Source organism: Equus quagga, chromosome 5 (genome assembly GCF_021613505.1).
Source record: "Equus quagga isolate Etosha38 chromosome 5, UCLA_HA_Equagga_1.0, whole genome shotgun sequence".
Lineage (NCBI taxonomy): Eukaryota > Metazoa > Chordata > Mammalia > Perissodactyla > Equidae > Equus > Equus quagga.
This window is the reverse complement of record NC_060271.1, coordinates 22,961,901-22,987,159: the sequence shown is the minus strand read 5'-3', so window position 1 is coordinate 22,987,159 and position 25,259 is coordinate 22,961,901. Positions and strand designations below refer to the sequence as shown.

Genomic DNA, 25,259 nt, shown 5'->3' with positions numbered 1-25,259 from the left:
CATCCTCGAGAATATTCTGTGCTCTGGAGCTTTGTAGGAAGGCTAAGGAACCAGAGCTGTGGACGGCAAGCTGCACTCTGGGTCTTAGGCAGGCCTCTAGGAGCCCGAGGGCTCTTTGGAGGCGAAGGACTGTATACATGAGAGGACTAAGCCCTCTCTGGAGAGAGGGGACTTTCCTCCCACCTCCTCCTCCAGGAAGGGTGCCTGGCTAGCTCTCTGGAGAGGGGCTGCTTGGTTGGAGGCAGTCTTGTTGCACCCACCCTCCCCACCGTTTGTGTGTGTCTGTGTGGACAAGCGTGTGGGCAAAGGGAAGCCAAAGGGAGCATTGCAGGTGTGAGTGCATTTGTTAAAGAAAATGCATGCGTGAGTGTGTCTGAGTGTCTGGCCATCTTGTGTGTGTAGTCGTGTATGTGTGAGTGAGTCAAAGGAACGACAGGCAGGATTTTGTGTGTGCTGCGTACACAGAATTTGGAAGAGGGAGCTCTGAGGTCACTGAGTGGCAAGCATCTTTAAGGCAACCGGAGGTGTGGGAGAGCTGCAGGTGCGTGGGCTCTGGGGAAAGGCTATTATTAGTGGGTACCGTTCCTTCAGTGCACTGGCCGGGGGCTAAACGCGGCAACCAGAGAAACTCTTGGAAGAGACTCTAGGGACATATTTTGCTAAAAATGTCATTTTCTCCTAAATTGGTTCAGGCTGGAGCAGTTATTCCCTTTGCTGGGATGGTTCCAGGAGGACAGGTCCAGTCCTGTCCAGACACAGCCACAGGTCCCCTGAGCTGGGGAGGCAAGAGCTGGTGGGATCAGATCCACTCCCAACAGGTAACACGGGGCAGAGATCCTCTGATCTGGCTCCTACCAGAATGTTCCACGGTGCCTGCTATGTGTCCAGCACCATTTTCCATCCCAGCTCTATGGAGACCATGACCTCCAGGCTGGGAATGAGTGAAGGATGCTGGGAGGGCAAGGCCCTCTTCCCTGCTTCAATGAAGCAATGCCTTAAAAACACACACACACACATATGTATATAATTCCTCCCCACAATACTTAATTTTGTTTGAAGGAAGAGCTCCATTGCTAAAAAGGAAATACAGGTGAAAACCATAGCTGTGGAGGGTCCCATGATGGTCCGGACAGCATCTTCATACTGGGAACGCTGGGTCTATTTGGAGAGATTCCTGAGCCTGGCACCGACTACATCCAGTGACTCACTCTGTCTCTCTGATGCCTTTGCCCACAGTCAGCTGTGCCTGCCAGGCCTCCTCCCCCAAACCGTACCCCTGGATGGAAGGCCTCGCTGAGGGTGCACTTCCTCCTGGAAGCCCTCTGACCCTCTCAGATGGAGGCTGTCTCAGCCCCCCTCTTCTCCCACTGTGTCTCTGTCACCTTACGGTTCCCATCTGCCTTGTCCCAGAGCTATTTCTGGGTTTGTCTCTCTCTTCCTCCTTGTGGTGAGCTCCTGCAGGGCCAAGTCTGGCTCTGACTCATTGCAGTGTCCCCAGCACTCAGGTCAGGGCCTGGCGCTGACAAGTGAGCTGTATCGCCTGTGAGCAATGAAGCAGGAATAGAGTTCGTGATGAGGGAGCAGACCGAGGCTCAGACCGCGTGTTCTGTGGGGATGTGTGTCTCCCCCTGGAAACCAAGTGTTCCCTGAGGGCAAGAACTGTGTCCAAGTCAGCTTTGTATCCTGAGCCTGGCTTTATGGAGGGTTGGAAGGAAGGAAGAGAGGAAAAAAGGAGGGAGGGAGGAAGGGGAAATGTGGGAAGGAAGGAAAAGAGGGAGGGAGGAAGGAAGGAATGAAGGAAGGAAGATAAGACTGGATGGATGCATGCATGCATGTGAGTATGAGAGGGGAAGACCAGAATGGGCAGTGGGCAGTGGAGGCTTCACGAAGGAGACTGGGGTTGGATTTGGCTGGGAGAGGGACCCTAGAGTGGCCTGAGCATCAGGTATGTCCTATGGAGGACCCATCACTTAGATCACAAGACAGTGTTCTCGCATCTAACACTTGGCCCTCCAAAACCATTGACTCAGTTTCCCTCTTTCTGTAGAACGGAACTCTGGTGCCAAGGAACCAAGCAAGGGTCAAGAGAGCCTCTTTCTCAGTCAGTGGCCCCAGAGCCAGAAGGACAGCTGTGGTGAGGAGGGTTGCAGTGACCCGGTGAGCTCCACATCCATAGCCCTGCCCGTCAAGAAACCTGCATGGCCGGCCAAGAAGAACCTGCTCTATGAGTTCCTTGGGGCCACCAAGAACCCAAGCCGGCAGCTGAGGCTTCGCAGCAAAGTGGACGTGGATGGGCTGAAGCTGAAACGTAAGCTGACCCTGCCCAGAAGGAGTCTGTAGACGAAAGGATTTCAGAAACCCTCAGGGGCCCTGGGAATGGCTCTGCCATCAAATGACTGTCTCATCCATGGACAGGTCACTGTCTTTCTCTGGGTGTCAGTTTTTAAACCCATAAAAGTTTTCCCCCCATAAAATGGGGGAAATCCATTCTCCTCATGCCTCTTATTGGGAACACAGTTGCTAGAGAAATGCAGCTGGTTTTCAGGGACCACACGGGCATTGTTATTCCTGGTGGTCAATCTGAATGCAGCCCTAACTCAGTGTACATCACAACCCCTCCAGTCGCCCAAGCCAAATAAAAATCTGTGCTTCAGATTTTTTCTACGCTGGGACTATTCATGTCTCTGCTCTCTCTCCCTTGCCTTCCTATAACTGCTTTCGTCAAACCTCCTTCCCCCCCCCCAAAAAAATGCCAGTAAGGGGAAACTGAGGCCCATCTCTGACTCTATAAGCCTATAGAACATATTGTAGAGAGAGAAACTAGGATTCACATCTTGAAAGAGCTCAACCAAATCTTACTCATTAGACTAGTTTGGGGTCATACCATACTGCAATATATAATATTTTAAAATACGTTTTAAAAAATTATTCCAATATAAATACAACCACCTGTGGAAGGTCCTCAGTGTTGCCAAGCACACGTCCTCAGGGGGCTGCTTGAATAATTTGATAAGACTGACTTCCAATATCATAGCAATTGTTTGTATAAAACTGGATTTTTCTAAAGCCCTTGAAAGAACTCGGTTTCATATGTAGGTGAAATACAGCCCTAGCAATCTGGTTGGTTGTATTCTCTTGGTAAACTCCCTCCTTTGCTAGTGAACGATGGAAAGAGAAGCTCCAAGCCAGACCATGCTGGGATTTTCACCGCTTCCAACTTGGCAAGGTGTGAACAAAGGATGTTTCCTTATAGTTGGAAATTCACCCAAAGTTTGAAGAACCCTCCGGGAGCGTAAAAGACCTGAGCTCTGAGAACATTCACCCCGGGGACAGTCATGTTGCCAAAGGCATCCTGGCCTCTCCCTTCCTATTCACTGAAACACTCTCCCTTTCCTATGACTCACAGTTAACCCACCTGTGACAGTGGCCGACAAGAACAACCTCAAGTACACAGGGAATGTTTTCACTCCACGCTTTGCCACCACCTTGACCTCGGCAACCGTGAACCAGCCACTCTGGCTCAACCTGAACTATCCACCTCCGCCCGTGTTCACAAATCACTCCAACTTCCCGCAGTATCAGGTGAGCCAGTGGGGCCTGGGCCTGGCTCTCTGCCTGGCCATCTACCCGGGTTCCAGCCACGGAGGAGCTGTGGCTGGCAGGGAGACTAGCAAAGATGCTTCAGACTCATTGGTTAATTTCATTGGGGTCACATTAGATCAACTACTTGGTACACACACACACACACACACACACACACGCATATGCATGTATAGTTCTAATTTTCCTTCATCTGAATTCCAGTTCACTCTGAGCTGTGTATTCCAGAGCTGCTTTGCGAGTTTTGGCCTGTTAAGTGCTTGGGTTCCCAGAATAGGATGATGGCATAGGCCTTGTTTCCACCCACATCCTGTGACTTCCTTTATAGGATGACGTCCGTCCTGGATTACTCGGGACAGTCCTAGTTCAGATCTTTTGTCCCAGTGTAATTGTTAATAGCACCCCCTTTCACTCTCAGTTGACCTGGTGTGGATGACAAATTAGATGGCCACTTTATTTAAACTACATCCGAGCCATCTTTGCTTGTACCAGTGTAGGGGAGGAAGGCATTTCCTCTACCCTTGGGTTCTTCTGGCTGGGCTACAAATTAAATTGCTATGAGACAGAATAACAGGAGAAAATCAAACAAAGCTTTATAACATGTATACATGGGAGACACTCAAGCAAACTGAGCAACTCGCCAAAATGGCAGGGGCTCTCATCTTAAATACCATCTTCAGCTAAGGACAAAGGAGGATGTTGGGGGTAGTGGTTTGGGACTTCAAAGGCGAGGAAGGCAATTCACATGGAAATGGAAAAGCAAATGTTTGGTAGATAGAACTTTGATAAGAAGGGGCTTAGCAAGGACCCTCCCAGTGTACTGGATACCCAGAGTTATCTATGGTGAGGGCCTGTCCTGGGGCCAGGCCTTTATTTTAAATCTCTTTTAGGCAGTTAAGAGGAAAGTCAAAGTTTCTTTCAGAGTCTTTTGTTCTTAAAAATAATCAAGGCAAGGCAAAGAGACAGATTTTGGGGTGGCCAATTCTGATCCCCCACACCAGCTAAGGTGACTCGGCATAAAGTCTCAGTCTTGGGCTCATGGCTTAAAGGGAGTTGCTGTCCACACCAAAGGGATGATGAAACACTTGTAGTAGGGTTGGGAATTTTACTCACAGAACTTATTTATGCAGGGAAAATGTAGTTTCTTTAGTTAGTCTATTTAACTTAATCTCCCTTAAGAGCTGCCACCCACTGGGTAGATGGAAGAAAAAATCAAATAAACGTCCACTCTGGTTTAAAACGTCATCCAATCCAATATCTTAAATAGTTCTGGCTCTCCAGGAAAGATGCCCAGTGTCTGAGATTTCTCAGCTTCCTGCTCCCCTCCCTGCTCCCCTCCAGAATGGCATTGAGGTGGACGAGGAGGATGGGGAACACACAGCAGCTTGTGGGGCCAGGTCCTTGGGAATCTGCTGCCCTAGCCTGGTCCAGCACAGCCTGGAGAGGGCAAATAGTGAAGGAAATCCACCCAAAAATCATCTTGGCCTGTCTACGTTCCCTTCCCCTCCCTCCGCCCTTTGGGTCCCTATGTCATTTCCTGCTTTACAACAGAAGGACAAGGTTTTCAGCTTCGATCTTCTCTACTCCATGTAAGGCCTCCCTGAGCTGATCCCCCAGACTTAGCCCCTGAATCCTTTTTTTGTTGTTGTTGTTGAGGAAGATTAGCCCTGAGATAACATCTACTGCCAATCCTCCTCTTTTTGCTGAGGAAGACTGGCCCTGAGCTAACATTTGTGCCCACCTTCCTCTACTTTATATGTGGGACGCCTGCCTCAGCATGGCTTGACAAGCAGTGCATCGTCTGTCCGCACAGGAGAACCCCGGGCTGCCGAAGCAGAACGTGCGTACTTAACCGCTGCGCCAGCGGGCCCAGCCCCTGAATCTAAAACAGGACCTAAAGGAGTTTAGCAAAGTCTCTCTTTTTCTCTCCAAAGTTTTGCTTTCAAGCCATTTTTTTGTTGTCGTTGTTTTCTAAAGAGAAGTGCCTAAGCTCCCCTCACCAGGGACAGAGCCTCACACGCCACAGCACCTCCGCTGAGGTGAAAGGCTGGACAGAAGTGTGATGGAGGGGGGTCCAGGGGCCTCAGCGACTGTCTGTGATACAGCATCCTTAGCAGCTTCTTCACTGAGTTTCCTCTCCTCTTGCCTTTTTGTGTCTGCACCTTCTCTGTTCAGCCATTTATCCACCTACTCACTGATTCATTTACTTACTCATTCATTTCAGTAAGTTTAATGACCTCTGCTTCTCGCTGACGACAGGCCGAGCACTGACGAGGTGAGGGGGTTCCAAATGACTCCGAAGCTCCGAGTCCAGCACAAGTCAGAGCAAATCTGAGACCAGCACCACGTGCACCCCCACCTCTGAAAGAGGAGCAAGTGCATAATTTTATGTAGCCTAGACCGATTCACTCTAAAATGCACTCACGGGGCTCACCCTGTAAAGCCAGTTCACAGTGGCTTGCTTTATAAAGAGGGGCTAATGTCCCTTCGCTATGTGAACTTCTCGCTTGGCTTTTGGGAGTGGGTGAGGTTGGCACATACTTTCTGGGCGTAAAGTTCATTTGTCTTCAGAGATGTCCACGTTAGCATCGCAGGGCTGACTCTGAGGTTTCCCAGGCCTCTGGGCAGAAGTGGGGGAAGGCCCTGGCTGGTAGGGTCCTTTGGGGACAGTTTAGGCCTGAATGGGCCTGAAGTCAGCTGTCGGAACTGACCCTCCTGGGAAGTAGTAAAGGACAGTGTAATTTACCTTCTCCCAGCTTCTCATGATCTCGTAATGCCATCCAGCTTCAAGACGGCAGATCAAGTGGCCTCATATGATAAAAAGAAAGTTTTGCAATGGACTGACTTGCATTTAAAGGAATTCTGCTATGTGGCCTTGGGCATGTTAGCTAAAAGCTCTGAGCCCTGGTGTCCTCACTTGTGAAATGGGCTCATAATAATGGCAGCAGCAGCAGCGTGTACTCGATTTGGTTGTGAGGATAATGGAGTCCATGGATGGGAAAGGGCCTTGTAAAATCTAAAGCATGATACAGACGTTGGCCTTTATTACTATTCAGCCCCAATCTTCCTGCAAAACAGGGTCAGGGAGCTCCACAGACCTTGAGGAGACAGAGAGGAGAAACGGGGAACAGGCTATCCTAGTCTCTTTTCCTGCTTGGCGTTAGGAATAAAGATGAGGTCCCGAGTCCAGTTTACTCAGAGCTCCCCTGTGGAGGGACACAGAGCCAGGGAAGACCAAATCCCCAGCACCAAGGGGCTTCAGAGGCTCCTGGGCTGCTTGGCATAAAGGAACTCTGCTTCCAATTAAGGAGGGAGGGTGGTCTCAAGCAAAGAAGAATGTGATTTTACAGAATTGCAATTCAAATAACGAGAAATGTCCTTAAAGTCATAGAGTGTTGCTCATACTGATGCGCATGGCACCGTCTCCTGAAAATCCACCCCAGGACAGAGCAGGGATGGGCAGCTGTTGGTCTTCCACAGATCCTAAGGGTAGCCTGGCCCAGGCGGGCTGGGAAGCTGGGAGCCTGGGGAAGTTGGCTGTGCGAGCAGAGCTGAATGTTAATAGGGAGGGAGTGAAACGGAGGAGGGACGCTTAGCACCAGGCCTTGGAGCTCACTGTGGGCTGGGAACTGGCACGGCAGCCCCATCCATCTGGCTTCTCTGTCCAGGTTCAGGCCATAGCTGGGTTGCAGGGACCAGGCTGGGGTTATCGTGGTGAGTGGGGCTGCCCCGGGATGCAGGGCTTGGAGCAAAGGGGAGCAGGCGCGCTGGTTTCAGGTGACGGGGGTGTGGAAGTGAGAGGGGCCCGACCACAGTCAAGTGTCAGGTGAATGGGAACAGAGATCAAGAAGGTGCTCTGAGGGGGTGTGCACTCTTGGGCACCTGGAAGATGGGACCCTAGGAGAGCTGGGAGACTTCCCCCTGACCCCATATCAGGACTTTCGCAGCCTTTGGTGAGGAGCCTATGGGCTCTGAGGAAGTCATCAGGGGCACAGTGTCAACCGTCAACACTGATAATTGGCACAAGCTGAGCCCAGAATGAAGGCAGCATCTCAGGGTGCAGAATCTTCTGGAAAGGCATACTGGTCTGAGGGGTGCTTTGAGCTGTAAGCTGCATCTTAGGAGATAACTCCGGACTGGAGGGGCCATGGGCTGACCCCACCCACAGCAGCAGTTCTGCTGTGTGTGTCTGTGCGCGCGCACACACGTGCATGTGTGTGTGTGTACCTATGGGCACCCAAGGCCACCCCGGCCAGAGCTGTGAATAAAGTTTCTACTTCCCACTTGGCTGAGCTGCCAGAGAACCTCTTCAAGTGCGAAAGGGAGGACAGTGAGAGATGCTAAAAAAAAGTAACATTTACAGAATCCTTACTAAGTGCCCGGCACTGTTGAAGCCCTTTAGATGCATTAACTCCTTTATCTTCACACCAGGCCTCATCGTAGGTGCTGACACAGACATACGCCTGGGCAAATAGACACACAGCAGCAGAGACCCAAACTAATACACCTGCGTTCACAGATGCACATTGTACACGGAAACACACAGCTGCAGGCACCAATGGAAGCACACGTGCAAATATCCTTAAATCAACATGGATGCAAACTAATGCACACACACACGCGCAGATGTACATGGCCGCTTCCTGTCATGGGGCAGGAATGGGGTTTGGGAAAAGGCACTTAGAAAAGGGATGTAGGCAACAGCAAAGATAATTTGGCTACCTGCACAGGCTTTGCAGGCTTGAACGCACATAATTTTACAGACAAGGGAAAAGAAGCTCAGAGAGGAGAAGCGACTTGCCCAAGGTCACACAGCTGCTAAGGGGCAAATCTGGGATTCAAGAGGCAGTCAGGCTCCTGAAGCTCTTAAATACTAACCAAAAAGGCTGTGAATCCTGCTAACCAGGGGCTTCCTGTGTAATATGAGTTGTGCCTGCTCAGCCTGATTCTAGCTGGACCAGGCAGTTGGTGGGTCTGGCCAGCAGTGTGGTGGGGACCCAGGCATGCGAGCTGGAAGCTCAGTTGAGTGGCTGCTGCTCTCTGGCTGGGAGTCCCTTGCCTGGTGGCCCTGAGCCTCTGCCTTCTCTCCCCAGGGCCTGTACCCACAGCAGGCAGCCAGGATGCCCTTTCAGCAGGCCCAGCACCCCCCGCTGGGGTGTTACTCTCGACAGGTGAGTAGAGGGCCACTCCACCCTGTCCCAGCCCCACGATGGCCTTTGGGTCAGAAGGACACCTGCTCCCTTCTCCTTGTCTGTCCAGTCACCAGCCATATTTTCTGGCCCTCCCCTGGCTGCAGAGTACAGAGACAAATGCCAGCAGGTGTGTGGAAACACACCCCAGGGTCCCCATATGACAATCACAGCTGCACTCCAGAGCCCTCGCTGTGAGCCAGGCCTTCCCTAAAGACCTGACCAGCAGTAACCAAGTTCACCTTCACCACCACCCTGTGAAGTAGCTTAGAGAGGAAGAAACCGAGGCACAGAGAGATTAAGTAACTTGCCTAAGGTCATAAAGTGAACATATAAGTTAGCTTTTGCACTGACAACAAAGAACCTCAATGTCTCAGAGTCTTTCAACAATAAATATTTATTTTTCACTCACGGGTCTACGGGTTGGCGGAGCTGGGCTGTGACTGGGTTCGAGCTGGTTCCATGTGTACCCACCTCCCATTGGCCAAAGCAAGTCACATGGCTTTGCCCATCATCAGTAGGGCTGGGGATTCACGTTTCTCCCATGTCATTCTGCCAGTTAAAATACAGGACACCCAGTGACATTGAAATTTTAGATAAATGATGAATAAATTTTTGGTATAAGTATGTCCCAAATATGGCATGGGACAGACTTATGCTAAAAAATTATTTGCTGTTTATCTTTTATCTGAAATTCAAACTTAACTGGGCATCCTGTATTTTTCTTCACTGACTCTGGTACCCCTGCTCCCATGGATAGGGTGGCGGTGAGTATCTACTTGACAGTAACACAGTGGTCAAACACAAGGGTTTGACCTTGGGCAGCCTGGCTTCCGGGTCCGTGCTCCCAATTGCCATTGTTCACTGCCTCTTGTACATAGATACACAAAAACACAATATCAGAATAAAGCAGCAGAGACACAGGAAGGCAGCAGTGCAAACACACACACAGACATGGGTAAAGATATAGTTAGATACATGCCACCAAGCTGCACAGGTGCACGCGTAAACACAAAACACAAGAAAGCACGCTCAGAGAAATGGGGGCAGGGAGGGGGCTGTGAGGGGAGGAGCCAGGAACCAGCTGCGTTCTCTGGCTGGTCCTGCCCCCTCACACAGAGGGACAGACCCCACACTCAAGCTCACAGACTCCTCAGCCTCTCCTCTCTCCCCAGGGAGGCCCACTCTTTCTCTGCAAACTGCACCTCTGACCTGAAGTATGTTAGAATGTTCCAGAAGGGCCCATAGGTAGAGGTTACTTTATTACCTGGGCCAGGACTGCTTTTTCAGCAGTCAGGGCTTTGCATCCTGAGATGAAGTGGAGATGAGCGTCTGGCTCACAGAATCTCAGCCACGTCACCTCCACCCCATGAACAGTGATACCGTCCACAGAGCTCAAAAAAAAAAAATATGCGTTTAGACAAAGTTATGTATGTGCATATATTTGAAAAAGTAATATAAGAACATGGTACAAAATAAAAAATCTTAGAGGCAATCAATATTCCTGGGTTCTTAGGTATCCTTCCGGTGATGTCTATTTATACAAACATTTTTATACAAATGTGGCATTCCGGGGGCACTGTTCTATCATTGCTTTTGTCAGCAAAGAGCTCATCTTGGAGATGGTTCCAGAGCCTAGACACAGCTTTATTTTATGGGTTTTATCAGTTACGTGTAGGTAGCAGTACATTTTTGAATAAACAGTACAAGAGCGAGGACCTGCATCTTCTCTTTTGTGTCGGGCTCCTCCCAGGTCCATTCCCTCCCCCTCCCCCACTGTGAAAACCAGGGGTATTTCCTGCCACGCTGACCCACAGGTGTCTGTGCTGGGAGGTGCCTCCCTGGGTCCTCTCTCTGAGCTCTTGGCTCTTTCCTACCTTTAGCTCGCCATCTTGGGGTTTTGGTGGCTGTGTCCAGCATCACCTGCATGTCCAGATCCTGCATGTCCACTGCAGGGCCAGAAGGGAGGGACTCAGGCTTCCAGAAGGAGCAAGCACAGAGATGCGGTACAGGGGCCCAGGCTCTGGGCTCACCTCGCTGGGGCTCTGACCACAACTCAGACACTTGAAATACTCACTAAACAGGTCGCCTAACTTTTCTGAACCTCGGTTTCCTCATCTCTAAAATGGGAATGGGAATGGTCCTAGCACACAGAGCTGGTTGGAGTTTGAATGAGAGAATCCATATGAAGGGGCTGGCACACCCTAAGCCTTCATAACCGCTAGCCTTGGTGAATACTGTATTGGATAAGGATGTGCAGGGTGAGACAGGGCTGTCAGGGTGAACCCCTGAGCAGCTTGGACTCTAGGTTCTTGCTATTAAAGAGGAAATCCAGAAGCTTCCCCAATTTTGACTGAAACTCCCCTCAGCACAGGAGGATGGACATCAGCTCCATACATAAGGGAGTTTTCTGACATTGGGAGCTGTCCGAATTGGAATACAGTGCTCACATTGTAATGAGCTCCCCGTCATTTTAGGTATTCAAGCAGACACTTAGTGGTCTCTTCTTTCCTCTCTCCTCTTCCTCTCTTGCATTCATTCATTTAATATATGTTTATTTAGCAGCTACTATGTGCCAGCCACTGTCTTAGGGCTGAGACTGCATCAGTAAATAAGACAGGTGGGGTCCCTGCCTCGTCAAGGGCAAGACAGTGGGGGCCCTGGTTCTTGGTGGGAGTCTGATCCAGGTAGTCTCTAAAACCCCGCTGAGTTCCCGTTTTTCTCTAGGGTTTGAGCCAAATCCCCTGTTTTGCCCTTTCTCCTGGGTTCACACTGTAACCACTAGCCATATGTGGCTATCTATATTTAAATCAATCAAAATTAAGTAAAATTTTAAAATTCAGTCCCTCATTCACACGAGTCACACTTGGAGCACTCCATGGCCCCACGCGCCTGGTGGTTCCTATGTTGGGTGGGGCGGATATAGAACATTTCCATAATCCATCACACTTTCCACGGAGCAAGGCTGTCTTGGACATGGAATCTGTTGACATCCCGAAGTAGAAGTCAGGGATGTATAAATCTCAACAGCTTTTCTCCAGACGGTCAAGACTGAAAAATGAGCAAGGGGTGTCTCAGATGGTTGTTGGCAGAGGGAAAGGTAGAGGGACAGGAGGAGAATGGAAAGAATATTTATTTGCTATTTCTTATGTGCTAGTCTCTACTTCTGTCACTGGACTCAGTCTCCATACAATGGAGATAATGTGTGCCCATTTTACAGGTGAAGAAACTGAGTCTCAGATAAATTAAGTAACTTGCCAGTCTCACATTCGGAAGCTGAGCCCTGTGGCTTTTCCGTCCCACCGTGCTGCCTCTATGTAGCCCACGGTGACTGAGGGGCACAGGGCCTGGGGTTGGGCTCAGGGCTGGGGAGCTGCGATGTCTGGGAGCAGTGAGCTCCACTTGACCTAGCCCTTCTCGCCTCTCTGCCCTGCAGGTGACGCCATACAACCCACAGCAGATGGGACAGCAGATCTTCCGCTCTTCCTACCCGCCCCTGCTGAGTTACATTCCCTTTGTCCAGCCCAACTACCCGTACCCTCAGAGGACACCTCCAAAGCTGTCCGGCAGCCCCCGAGAACCTTCCCCCATGGCAGGAGATGGGCCGCAGTACCTCTTCCCCCGACCTCACAGGTGAGTCCTCAGCCCGCACTGCAAGCCCAGCTTGTGTCCAGAAGGCCGCTGGACAGGGGAAGTGAGTGCACTGGGCCTCCCTAGTGCTTTCTCGGCGGGTGTGTTCCGTGGCTGTGGGAAGGGGAGGGCTGCGTGCCTGCGTCCGGAGGCCGTGTGGGTCCTGCAGGGAGCTGGTGTGCAGGCGAGCAGGGTCTTGCAGGCCTGGTTCGGGGCTGGGCCCCTGCAGCCTGCTTGCAGAAATGCCGCCGCACGGTCAGCAGTGGCTGGGCACCCCGTCCACAGCAGGTGGCAGGTGGCGGAGCGTGACGCATCTGCCTTTCCCCATTGGCTTGGTTACAACAGGACATGGCCAGGTAATCTTCTTATAGCTCTCTCCCCCTCTCGCTGAACCCAGACGCCTTGCCAGGCTAATCTCCCAAACATCCCATTGACTTCCTGACAGGCCAGCTGAAGGGCCTGCTGCCGCTTATCAGGGCTGCTCACACTTTCCCGCGGAAGTACCCCAAACAGCAGAGGAGAGGGCTTAGCCGCCAACAGCCAACACAACCCCACATTTGAGCCGAAAATTCCACACAAATTTGACACTCTGGTAAACTGTGTTTGTTGTTTTACTAGGACCACGCATAGCCAGGCATTCCCAGCCACCAAATGTTCTACGCCTGTGGATGCTCCGAGAAGCAGGCGGTGCCATGTCACTCCTGTGAACCTGAGTCCCCGGGCACGCCCTGGGGAGCACAGGCCCCAGTTTGAGAAACCCAGTTTATAGGATTAGGGCCAAACTCCCCGACCTGACGTTGATGCCCTTCCTCCTTGCCACAGACCCTTGCTGTGGAGTCGGCCATGTGTCCCCTAAATTTCACCCTTTCTGTGCTTCCCCTAAATGTCTCATTAGACCGGACAAATGCTAGAAGGACTTACCATACTCAGATCTGTTGCGGAAAAGCTGTGAGAAACAACGATAAACAGATTTCTTAACTGTTGGAATTCTCAGATCGTTGAATTTCCTAGGGTGCATGGACCGTGTTCAAGAGCGTGGTCAATAGTGTTATTTGAAAATAAAACCCAAACAACCTTATTTTTCTCTTGCTTGCTGTTTTTCTCTTTTCCCTTCCTCCCTCCCTCCTTCCCTCCCTCCCTCCTTCCCTCCCTCCTCCCTCCCTCCTTCTCTCCCCCTCTTCTTTTCTTCCTCCCTCCCTCCCACTTTTTTCCTCCTTTTTCTCCTAGAGCATATCATGGTGTGTTCCACCCAATACACCCTGGAAAATGCGGCCTCAATTTATGTAGTTAATATGAATTTAGCCTGTGGGTGGATAGGACAAGGTTCCTCCCTTCGGAGCACTAATAGCCATGAGATGTGGGCACAACGATGTCAGTGCTGTGACAAAGGGAAGGCCATCAAAGTGGCCCGAGGGGAGAGGGAGGATCCGTGCTGGGTGGACAGCAGGGGACGGTAGGATGGGGAGGTTCCAGGGAGCAGTGACTGGAGGAGGGCATTCCAGGCAGAAGGAATAAGGCTCCAGATGGGAAGGTGCGTGGTGAGCTTGAGGCCTGGGGAAGAAAAGCATCTGGTTGAAGTATTAGATTTATCCCTGAAAAAGGTGGAAAATAGGATTGGAAAAGGGAGGTTGGGATTAGATTATTCAAGGCTTCCACCTCCCGGGCCTGGGGAACCAGTGCGGATTTGTGCACATTACAGTGAACTGATGGGCTGGAGGGGAGAGAAACTGGTGGTGAGAGAGGGTGGAGTCTGGTGGTGACTGGAGGGGTCTGTACGGGAGGTTCTAACCTCCCTGGACGTGAGAGTAGGTAAGACTGCCGAGGGATCAAGACAGACCACCTGCAGGCTGACAAACCTCCCACATTCCACACTGTGCCATGGGCTCAAGAGAAGAGAGACTCTGCAGAAGCTAGAACTGGCTGAACTTGGAGGGAGTGTGGTCCCAAGGTCTCAGCAGTCAGCAATGGGGAGGCTCTGATTGGGAGCAATAAGAGGGTTGAGTCCTGGTCTCTGGATGTCTGCAGAGGACCAGGGAGAGGAAGAGGAGCCAGCAGGAGGATGAGGAAGGGGCTGTCTTAGAAGTGGAGAGAGCCTGGGGCCAGCTGGAGACATTGTGGGCAAAGGAGGAGAGTGATGGGGAGTGGGTGGCAGTCAGCAAAGCAGAATGGAGGCCAGAGAGGTTGGGAAGACCAGGAAAGTGAGGTCAGAAAAGCAAGGCAAGGGGTGCAGGCCTTGTTCATTCAAAAATATTTATTAAGCACTTTCTATGTGCCTGGCACTGTCCTTGGCACTGAGGATACTGGAGTAAGCAAGACAAAGTTTTTCCTTCCCTCATTCTGGCAGGAGAAATAGATAATAAGGAAATAAACAGGCAGCATCCATGTCAGGTGTGGGGGTGAAGGGAGAGAATGAAGGAAAGTCTCTTGAGCTGAGATCGAAATGAAACGAGAGAAGGAACCACGTATAGATTTGGGAGATGGGCACTCTGGGGTGGACCGTGGGGCAGGAGCTGATGCAGAGGAGCAGGAGAGGAGCCTGTGTAGCTGTCCGAGCAAGAGGTGCTGGCAGCCTAGACTAGGGCAGTGATGTGCGTAGGGAGACAAGTGAAAAGAGCTGGAGTGTTTATCGTCTGGTTAGAATTTGACCAGACTTGGTGATGGTTGGATGGGGAGTGAGGAAAAGAGAGGAGTCAGGCATGATTCCTAGGTTTTTGACTTGAGCAACTGGATAAGCGGCAATGCCAAAATACTAAGGTCAAGATGACTAGAGCAAAGACCTGTTGATCCAGAGTTTGGTTTTGCATGTGTAGAATTTGAGACGCTTGTTAGACACATGAGCGAAGCTATTGATGGGCAGGTGCCTATACGAGTCTGGGGCTCAGTGGAGAGGTGGGGGCCAGTAATGTAAATTTTGGAGTCATTAATATATAGACGATATGTAAAGGCTTGGGATGAAATGAGATCGCCCAGGGAATACGTGCACATAGAGAAGAGAAGAAGCCCGAGGATGGAACCCTGGTCCTCTGACATGCAGAGAGGTTGGGGAGATGTGGAGGAACCAGCAAAGGATCTAAGAGGAAGCATGAGTGAGGTGGGAGAGAAAATAGGAGAAGAGTGTGGAGTGCAGGAAGCCAAGTGAAGAAAGTGTTTCCTGGAGGAGAGAGGGAGGGATCAGAGAGTGATGAAAAGAAGACCTGGGCACTGGAGGAGGGAACACAGGAAGCACTGAGCACAATGATGGCGTTGGGGGGTTACAGTGGTGCCAGATGGAACAAGGCCTAGGAGAGGCTGCACTGGGTGGGAGGGATACAAGGGCCTCAGTGGAGAGCTTAGTCTACAGATAAGGAGGGTCAGTGCTTCCTGTGGGTCAGGAGCAAAGGAGAGAATCAAGAGACCAAACTAGATGACATGAGCAAGGAAGGAGCAGGTGGCCTCCAGGTTCTCAGGAAGGAGGAGGGGAGTCTGTCTTCCATCTGCCGAGTCAATCTGAACACATTCACCAGGATAGCCATACAGTTTATCTTCCAAACAACAATACATCTGAGAGTTAAAAGGAGCACAAATAATAATTACCCTAGAAATACCAGTGTAGAAACTGCCCCAGGCAAACCAGGACAGTTCACCATGCTCAAGCAGCAATTCAAGCTCTTCCTCCTCCTCCAGGAAGCATTCCTTGATAACTAGTCCACACCGATTGCCAGTCTTCCTGGCCCTCTAGTGTACTTCCTGTCCAGACCATGCCCTCGGCAGTTGATCTGATCAGAAGTTCTCAACCTGAAAGGCCTAGATGTGTAGGCCGTGGCAATCAGATACGAGGTATGTCTTGAGTAATTATTCAAGGCTGAAGTATGGGTTACAGCCTTTGTTTTGTAAATCAGAGTGGAGTCCAAGGTGTCCCTCTGATAACGTCAGCTTCAATCATTTCTTTTCCGATATGATTTTTGAAAGAGAGGAGAAGAGGTGGGGTTACCGCCCGTGTGAACTGCTTATCAGGCCCCTATTTGTGCCAGGTCCTGGGTGCTGGGGTAAAATGGTGAACAGGCCAGACAGTGTCCCTTCTCTCATGATATTCATTTCAGTGCGAAGGGAATTAAACAGAACCCAGTGCCTTGGTTGTCCATGGACGCTCACAATCAGCAACAGATGCGGATCCCAGCTGAGGCGTTACTAATTAACGCCCTGGTTTTCTCCCGTTGCTTCTTCCCTCCTCCTCTCCCCTCCCCCCCCTTTGTTGTTGCATCAGTTCATGGGAGGGTGCTGTGAACGGGAGCATCTTCTGTAATGTGCGTCCGCCCAGCTGAAAAGTGGCTGAGAATCCCTGGGTTAGACTAGATCCAGCCATTGGCTCTGCTGCAATTTGCACTGAGCTCTGTTCCCGTTCATTCAAAGTATCCTAGCAGATGGGTGACGAAATTGCGATAGGATCCCAGCATTGTGAGTAAGTGACTCCACCTGGAGAGGTCAGGGAAGCCATCACAGAGGAGATGGCTTTTGAACTCTCTTTTGAAGTATGAATAGGAGTGTGTCAGGGAGAAAAAGCAGAAGGCTGTGTATTTCCGCTCTTAGAGGGCGAGGCTCAGATCGTCTGGGCTCTTCCTTCCCTGAGGGTCTGGCAAAGTCCAAGGCACTCAGTGATGCCTTAGTGCTTAATTCTCAGACTGGTGTTGAAACGAAGGGGCTGAGTTAACTTGGTGCTAATAAGAGGAGAAGGAGCCTGGGGTTGTCTGGACTCCGAGATCTCACTCTGGGATGTGGCTCTGAGTTCTCCTATCTTGTTGAATTTCCTGAAGGACACGCCTGCTCCTCTAAGGCAGATAGAGAGGCCACAGGCCCGCAGGTAAGGTGCTCAGGTCCAGACAGGTTCCTTGCTCTGTGGTCCTGGATATGGCAGAGCATAAACCCCGTAGAAATAATAGGGCTGCCAGGGGCTTCCTGACCTAAGTAAGTGGCAGAAGAAGCTCTTTATTGTCCTCCAATTATATCATTTTAATATTTTCTTTTCCCAGAGCCAAGGCTTTTTTATTATGCTAAAGCTTTTAGCCTCCAAGCATATCATGATCTTCACAGTCTTTGACAGTCCCCAAATTAATATATTATTTTTTCTAAATATCTCCACTAACATCGGAAATTTCTTTGTGACGTCTACCTTCCTTCTCTTCCAGGTTTGGCTCCACGTCTGGTGGGCCCCTGATGAACAGCCCCTACTTTTCCTCCAGTGGGAACGGCATAAATTTTTAGATCTCCTTCTCTTCTCTCTCCTCCTACCTTAGACCTTGGATCAGGGCTAAGGGTTCTGGAATTCTGGATTCTGCAACAGCTTGGTATGAAGATTGGACAGCCAAGTTTCCAACCAGGTCACAGACAGAAAACAGCAAGACCAGACTGATCTATTGACCAACACTCACACGCACGCAGCCCCCCCACACACAGCACAACCACACACACATATCCCTCATTTTCATACTCACTTGCTCAACCACATATGCACCTGTATTTAGCTAACGTGAGTGATTTTTGTTTTCATTGTTCTTGGTAAAATAGAAGTAAGACACTTAATTTTAGAAAGTTTGTATTTTATGATAAAAGTATGAGCTGCTTGAAGTGGAGTGTGCCTGTTTATTTTTGTTATGTTCTGCGTGATCTTCACGGTTCATTTTACCCCACGAGACCCAGTGTTTACTCAAGACGTGAAAAGAGACCACGGGCTGGAGTCCTCAAAGTGCTGTGATCTAAATATGGGGCCCCAGGGATCGGATCATCCACCTGAGGGCTTATCTCTTCTCTTCTGTGATCCACTCACTTCTCAGCATCCCAGTTTATGCATCTCAGGAATGGACGTGAAAGAAGTGTACTCTGCTCTGTCTTATCCAGATGGTGGTTTTACAGAAAAAGTCTCTCTTGGACAGAAGATGGGAAAACGTGGCCTGGAAATCAGTTCCAAAAATAATCCTACATGTGACAGGCTATATCCAGTGATTGTACATCAATGCCAAGCTAGAAGTCAATCTCAAAACTGCTCCAATGGCTCTGTCCCTGGATCTATCTCAGTCAACTTTTATAAGTGACTTGAGTTAGGACATGGCGAGCATCCCGATCACATTTATGGAGGACACAAATCTAGGGAGAGGAGATGGCCTGAATGGGTGATAGCACATGTCCTTTACTCTCTTATTCTATACCCATGACAGGCAGCACTGAGCACCTGTTCTCCTGAGCCTGGACAAAGCCACAGAATCATTCTCCCTATGGTGGTCTAGGCAGCCACCACTGATCAGAGCTGGTCTGTGGAATGAAACCCGTGTGCCCTCCTTTGGCAGACTCTAACACGATGGAATTAAACAGAGGGGTTAACATAAGGACTTACTCTTGGGTCTAAAAAATGAACTATGCACATACAGGCTAGACCAAGCTTGTCAGCTCTAAGTTGCTCTATCACCAACCCCGCTATTCACCTGAAAACCCAGCCCCATCCTGGCAGAGGCCAGTGAAAACCAGGTCTGGGGAACATTAGGAGCTCTCATCCTGATCGCAATGAAAGGCTGGGGGTCTGGAAGTCACTGGTGTCTAGGGATGGGCCCAGTGCCCGCAAGAGCGTTTCTCTTGCCCTTGCAGTGTGATGCCTTTGGCTTCACTGGTCTTCCTTTCTGGGTTTCTGTAAACCAGTTTCTCCTCCAAGTTGTCTTAGGACTTATGCCCTTTCCCTCCTCCATGGTCTAAATTTGAGATTCCCGCTGAGTCCTTCAGCCCCCTTCCCCACGGCTGGCCCTTACTTCTAGTATGTCTCATTTCTTGTTGATATTCTCTGTTACCAGTCTAGATTCTCCGTTGACTCTGAGAGACATTAGTCACCTAGAAGTTCTCAAAAATGTAGCAGCCGTTTTCTTCCCGGGGGCTTCCTCACATTGTACTTCCAGGTATTAACCCGGCGGGACCGTAGTTTACCATCCTCTCTTGATCTCAGAGTGTTTGGAGGCAGGACAGATTTGCCCTTGGCCAGACCTGGGGTTCTTAAGCCACTCCCCAGCTCTGACCTTGGGCAGAGAACTTAACTTCTCCAAACCTCAGTTCTATTAATGGCAGTGTTAATTGTTGTGAGGATTAAAAGATAATGCAAACTTAATACAGACTTGTGGTTTTAAGATGGTGGAGTAAGACGATTTTGCCCCTCCTCTCTTGAAATTTACACCCAGACAACAAGTAAGTAAACTTACACAAACCGCATTCTCAATGAAACTAGGAGAAGCCGGCAATCCCGTCTGCTATATACAAAGGCGGAAATGGGATGGAGGAATGGTAAATGCCTTAGCGGAACAGAAGAGCATGTTGAAATGCCTGCCAAAGGAAATAGACCAACGAGAAGCAGATCGTTTTCCCTGCGGAGCCCTGAAGGTCTCAGGAACTGCCAGGTGCTGGACACCAGGGAAGTGGGGCTGCAGAGAGATGAAAGCAAGGGGTTGATGGAAGAGGTAGTGCCAATCCTGTCCCCTCAAAGCCAGGGAGCATGGACAGTTCTACAGGAGACAGGAGGCATTTTCCCTGGAGAGACTTATAGACAGTGCATAAGGACGGTGGAGATGAGGGCCCAGATGGAAAATGGGAATTCACTGAAATGCACACACTCATGCAATGCCGGCAGCCAGTCTTTGACCTCAAGGCAGGAATTTGGAGGGTCCTCTGGAGCAACTGAATTGCCCCCAAAGCACTTGGAAGTACCAATGAAAACTGCCCCAAGCCCTTTCACAAAAAGATTCCAATCAGCTTTTTAGGACCTGAAGCTTAACAAGAATGGACAATCTCCAATCAGAAACAGATGGAAGGAAAAAGGGAACTAAGAAAAGAGAGACAAATGGTAGTATTCTCAGGGAGATAAGAGAAGATAGTATATTTGAAAAATAAAGACAATAGGTTATATGCTTATTTCAGAACAAGAAAGTGCTTTTGAAATTAAAACAGTGATTGCTGATTTAATATTTTCGGTGGAAAAGATTGGAAGCTAACATCAGAGGGATCTCATGGAAAGGAGAATTAAAAAGACACTGGCATGGATTATAGGAAATAAAAGATTTAAAAATGTGAAGATCAGTCCGGGAGACCAAATATCTGGCTGACAGGTGTTGTAGGCAGAAGAGTAAACATAGAGGGGAGGCAAATATTAACGAAAAAACGCAAGAAAATCTCCCAGATTGAATGGCCCAGACCAGTGCTCAGCAAAACGAATGAAAAAGATCTACATCAAGGGATATTATTGTGAAATTTCAGAATATCAGGGGAAAAGGCAAGATTCTACAATTTTCAGAAAAATCTGCTCACATACAGATGTTCAAGACCAGAATGGCATCAGATTCCTCAACAGTGACGTGGAAACCTAGAAGATCCTTGGACAAAGCTCTTGTCACTTTGAGTGGAAATGATTTTCAACCTAGAATTCTAAAACTAAACTCTTATCTGTGAAAATAGAGTGAAGATGTTTTCAGATATGCCAAGTCTCAAAAAATTTACTTTCCTTGCACCTTTGTTGGGAAGCTAAGGGAGGATGTGGTCCACTAAGACAAAAAAAACAAGACAGAAGTCATGGAATCCAGAAAATGGGTATTCAATGGAACCTCAGCAGGAGAGAGGCTGAGGAGACCCCTGGGGTGATGAAAGAGGACGATCTGAGCTCAAGAACCATGTGGAGCCTAGAAAGCCACCACCACCAGTCCAGACTGGAGCAGGAAGTGGAGACTCAGACAGGAGGTGTTTTGGTGGGGGACTGGGAGAGGCAGGAGAAAAAGAAAATGGCAGATTATTCTGACAGAGTTGATTGTGTGGAAAATTGTATTGAGAGTTGTTGTATAGTAGTTGGTGGGGGTGGGAAGATTTAGCTATAAATTCAAACAATAAATGAAACAATTGTTATTAACTTGGCAGTGAACTATATTTATGTGGTCATAATAATAAAAATCCCAGATATGGATTTAACCAAAAATTGTGTTATATCTATAGTGGAGGATGGAGGGGAAAAGAGGGATGCGAATGGGGCTAAAATCCTCATTTACCATAATAGGAAGTCAGCAGGTAATATCTAAAATGGATGATTTGAGAGAGAGTGGAATTCCCGTAATTATCTAGAAATCAGGAGGTAAACCCCAGAGAAAAGAGGCAAGAGAGTTCCGGGAATTGCCTGTGAGAAGCAGGATGGGCTTGTGAGGGACGGTGGTGCAGAGATTGCTGCCTTGTTTATGAATCTTTTTGTACTATTTGGCTTTTAAACCATGTGCATGTAGTACTTTAACAAAAATAAACATTTATTTTAAAAAAGAGAAAAGCTGCATGTGGAACACCATTGAGTATGGTGCCTGGCACATGGTGAGTGTCAAAATTGCTTGCTGAATTGTATTGAGCTGCATTCTGACCCAATTAGAGCCCACGACCCGAGTCCCCCGTCCGGGGATGTCTGAAAATTGGATTCTCAGCAGCCTCTACGAATATTCTCCCTAAAAAATTATTTAGGAGGAAACTTAGTTAGGGGAGGGCTGGAGCCAATGCCCAATGACTTCCCAACACATTGTACTCCCTGACTCTGCTCACCTCTCAGGGATTTCCAGAAGCGGTTGGGGAGTAGTGGGAACGGGAACCCTGAGTGCTTGCCCTGAATCAAGATCGTGAAGTCTGGGGAGGGAATGAAAACTCCCAGCTTTCTCTGTGTTCCTTCCAACCAGTTCTCCACTCCTTTCATGCAGCACATGCTCACTGAAACTTATTCTTAGGGATACAGCAGAGGACAAGGCAGACACAGTGTCTGCTCCCGTGCATTTTTAAGCTTAGACGTTAAATCATAGTTACCATGAAAGGTGATGAGGTTATTAAAGGGATATATGAGAGTATATGAGAGCTCACAGCAGGACACCCACCCCAGTTCAGAGTGTCAGAGAATGATGTCTGCTCTTTTAACATTCCTGGTCCCTGCATCTAATTCTCGTCTGATATGTTTTCAAGCCACAACCCTAGTCTCCTTCCTGAGAATGTACTTTATTTGCAAATCTTAAAACGAATGATAGACCGTGTGTCATTTAAGCAACGAAGTTGAGAAGTAGCATGATTTTGTGGGTTCCAGAAATACTTAATAAAATAATAACAGCCACCAATCATTGAGCACTTACAATGGAACAGGCACATTGCTGTATACATCATCTTTATTATTTAATAAAATGTTCATAATGACCCTGTGACATGTGTATTTATTACCTATGCACAAACTAAGGTTCAGAGTGATTAAGTATCTCATTTAAGGTCACATGGTAAACACAGTCAGTATTCTCACCCACTTTTCCTTGTACATCTCTGTTTCTAGTAACACAGCCCAGAGTGAATGAACTTTGTTGGAACTTTTATCATACGGTTAATGACTATTAAGTTTTCAGAAAACTAAGACCTCTAAGTCATTTTCCAGTGTTAAGCCGCTGTCATAAGAAGTGGGAGGCAGGGGCGTAGGACTGGGAGAGAAGCAGCCATAGAGAAAGGAGGGGGTCTTCTGGAGCAAGGAGATCAACTCTCAGCCTTGGAATTCCTCCTCCAGGACTTCAAGTTCTCCCCCAAGGCTCCCTCCTTTGGGAAGGCATCCTCAGTTGTGTTACTAGTTCCTCGGTATGACGGGGATTTTCAGTTGCCACCAAATATACGTTTTCCCCTTTTTCCTTAGTAATAGAAATCCACTCTTCAGATTGGCACATGACTGCCCAGAAAATGTGACTCGGTTCTGGCCAAATGGGAGGTAGGCAGAAATGTTCTGTGTGATTCATGGAGGCTGAAGCTACATTATGAAGTTGGCAGAGCAAGAAGATGGGAGGAGCTGAGCCTCTGATGATTGTGGAGATGCCAGGCCAGCCCTGGAGTGCGTCGCCCCAGACTTTGTTTATGTGACAGGAAAGGGAACTCTGTTTAAAAGTTACTGCTTTTCGGGTTCCTTTCACACATAGCCAAACCTAATCTTAATTGACATACTCAAAAATGAAGTTCTAACAACATTCCTTCAGGAAGGCCTTCTTCTTCCCGCTAATAAATGTTCTTGCGATCAGGTAACGTCATCCAGCCATCCATTCCTCATCTATCCCTGCATCCCTCATCCATCCTTCCATCTGTCCATCCTCATCCATCCTTCCATCCATCCATTCCTCATCTATCCATCCACCCATTGATTCACCCATTCCTCATCCATCCATCCATCCATCACACATCTATCCATTTTTCTATTTATTCATTCATCACTTAGTAGACATTTATTGAGCACTTCCCTCACACCAGGCACTGGGCTAGATGCTGAGTTACATAGCTGGACAATCATATTCTTTGCCCTCACAGAACTAACTGTCTATAAAGAAAGAAACCTTTTCAACAAGGAAGGTTTTCCTTGCCACAGCCATGCAGCCCAGCTGTTCCCAAAAGGAGGAGACAATTGGCTTAGTGGGGTCATTCTCATACAGGAAACATATTTATCAGTTGCTTCATTTTGGAAGAAGAGAAACTGGCCCAGAGACTGCAAAAGTGTCCTGTCTGCATTTTAGGGGATTCCATCCTGCTGTCAAATGAATGAGACCAAGTCCCCACTATCAGTCAGGGCCCAGGCAGGAGGCGGAGCTACTTCAGTTATTTTAACAGAAAGAATTTAATGTAAATAAATAATTGTTGACTATCAAAAAACTGAAAAGAAAAAAAGAATTCCAAGGGTAATACAGAAGCAGCAACTGCAGAAAGCAGATACCATCCAAAGAGAAGAAGATGGAATTGTTAAAACTTAGAAGCTCAGAGGAGGAGCCTTGAGGAGCTGAAACTTAGACATCTGGATCTGGGGAGGAAGGACTGTTTGGCTGGTGTTGGTGTCTCTGGGCTCAGAGGAGGCTCCTTGGGGTAGGAACCTAGACCTTTAAGGAGGAGGCATCAGCCTACTGGTGCCTGTGTTCTTAGGAGGCACAGTGAGGCTGGTTCTGCAAGTGTTGGAAAGATGGCAAGCTGGATACAACTGCTACTATTGGAAAAGTTTGCCATTGGGCTGGGTTGATGCTGACAAGAGTAGGAGCCAAACAAGAATGAACAAGTCCCTTCTTCCTCCTTCAGCCTCTGGTCTCCCTCCAGTGCCCTTCCTTGACAGAGTCTAACAGAGAGCTAGAAGGCAAAATAGAAATTGGTTTGCAGGGTTTCAGGATCATTAGGAGTGGGTTTGAATCCAAGTAATCAAGGCCTAATAACTAGAACACCCCCTGTTATGGACTAAATGTTAGTGTAACCCCCAAACTTACATGTCGAAGCTCTAACCCCTAACATGATGGTATCTGGAGGTGAAGCTTTTGGGAGGTAATTAGGGTTGGATGAGATCGTGAGGGTGGGGCCCTCGTGATGGGATTAGTGTCCTTGTAAGAGACACCAGAGAGCTTGCTCTCTCTCTCTCCATATGCACACAGAGAAGAGGTCATGTGAGCACACGGCAAGATGGCAGCTGCCTACAAGCCAAGAGAAGAGCCCTCAGAATGAAACCTACCTTGCTGGCACTTTGACTGTGGACTTCCCAGCTCCCAGAACTGTGAGAGAGAAATCTCTGTTGTTTAAGCCCCCTCCCTGGTCTATGGTATTTTGTTACGGCAGCCCAAGCAGATGCTCCCCAGGGACTTTGACGTGGAAAATTTTCAAAGTTGGTGAAATGCTCTGAAGTTGTCAAAGATGGACCGACCACCTCAAGAGTTATAACCTGAGACTCGCCTCAACCAGTTCACTAGCACCCTGAGTCTTCGAGAAGAGTGCAGCTATTCTTGGAGATTAAACTTCCTTGAACATGATATTTTTGCATAATGTTCCTCCAAATCTTTG

The 25,259-nt window shown here is 48.8% G+C and overlaps 1 protein-coding gene across 1 annotated transcript in view; it reads left to right on the top strand.

Moving 5' to 3' along the window:
* C5H1orf94 (chromosome 5 C1orf94 homolog) overlaps positions 1-17,657 on the top strand; it is a 35,668-nt gene extending 18,011 nt beyond the window's left edge. The window contains exons 3-7 of the mRNA XM_046660452.1: positions 2,048-2,308; positions 3,407-3,582; positions 8,694-8,771; positions 12,226-12,422; positions 17,582-17,657. Coding sequence (XP_046516408.1) covers positions 2,048-2,308; positions 3,407-3,582; positions 8,694-8,771; positions 12,226-12,422; positions 17,582-17,657 — 788 coding nt within the window. The remainder of the gene's footprint in view (positions 1-2,047; positions 2,309-3,406; positions 3,583-8,693; positions 8,772-12,225; positions 12,423-17,581) is intronic.
* Positions 17,658-25,259: the final 7,602 nt, after the last annotated feature.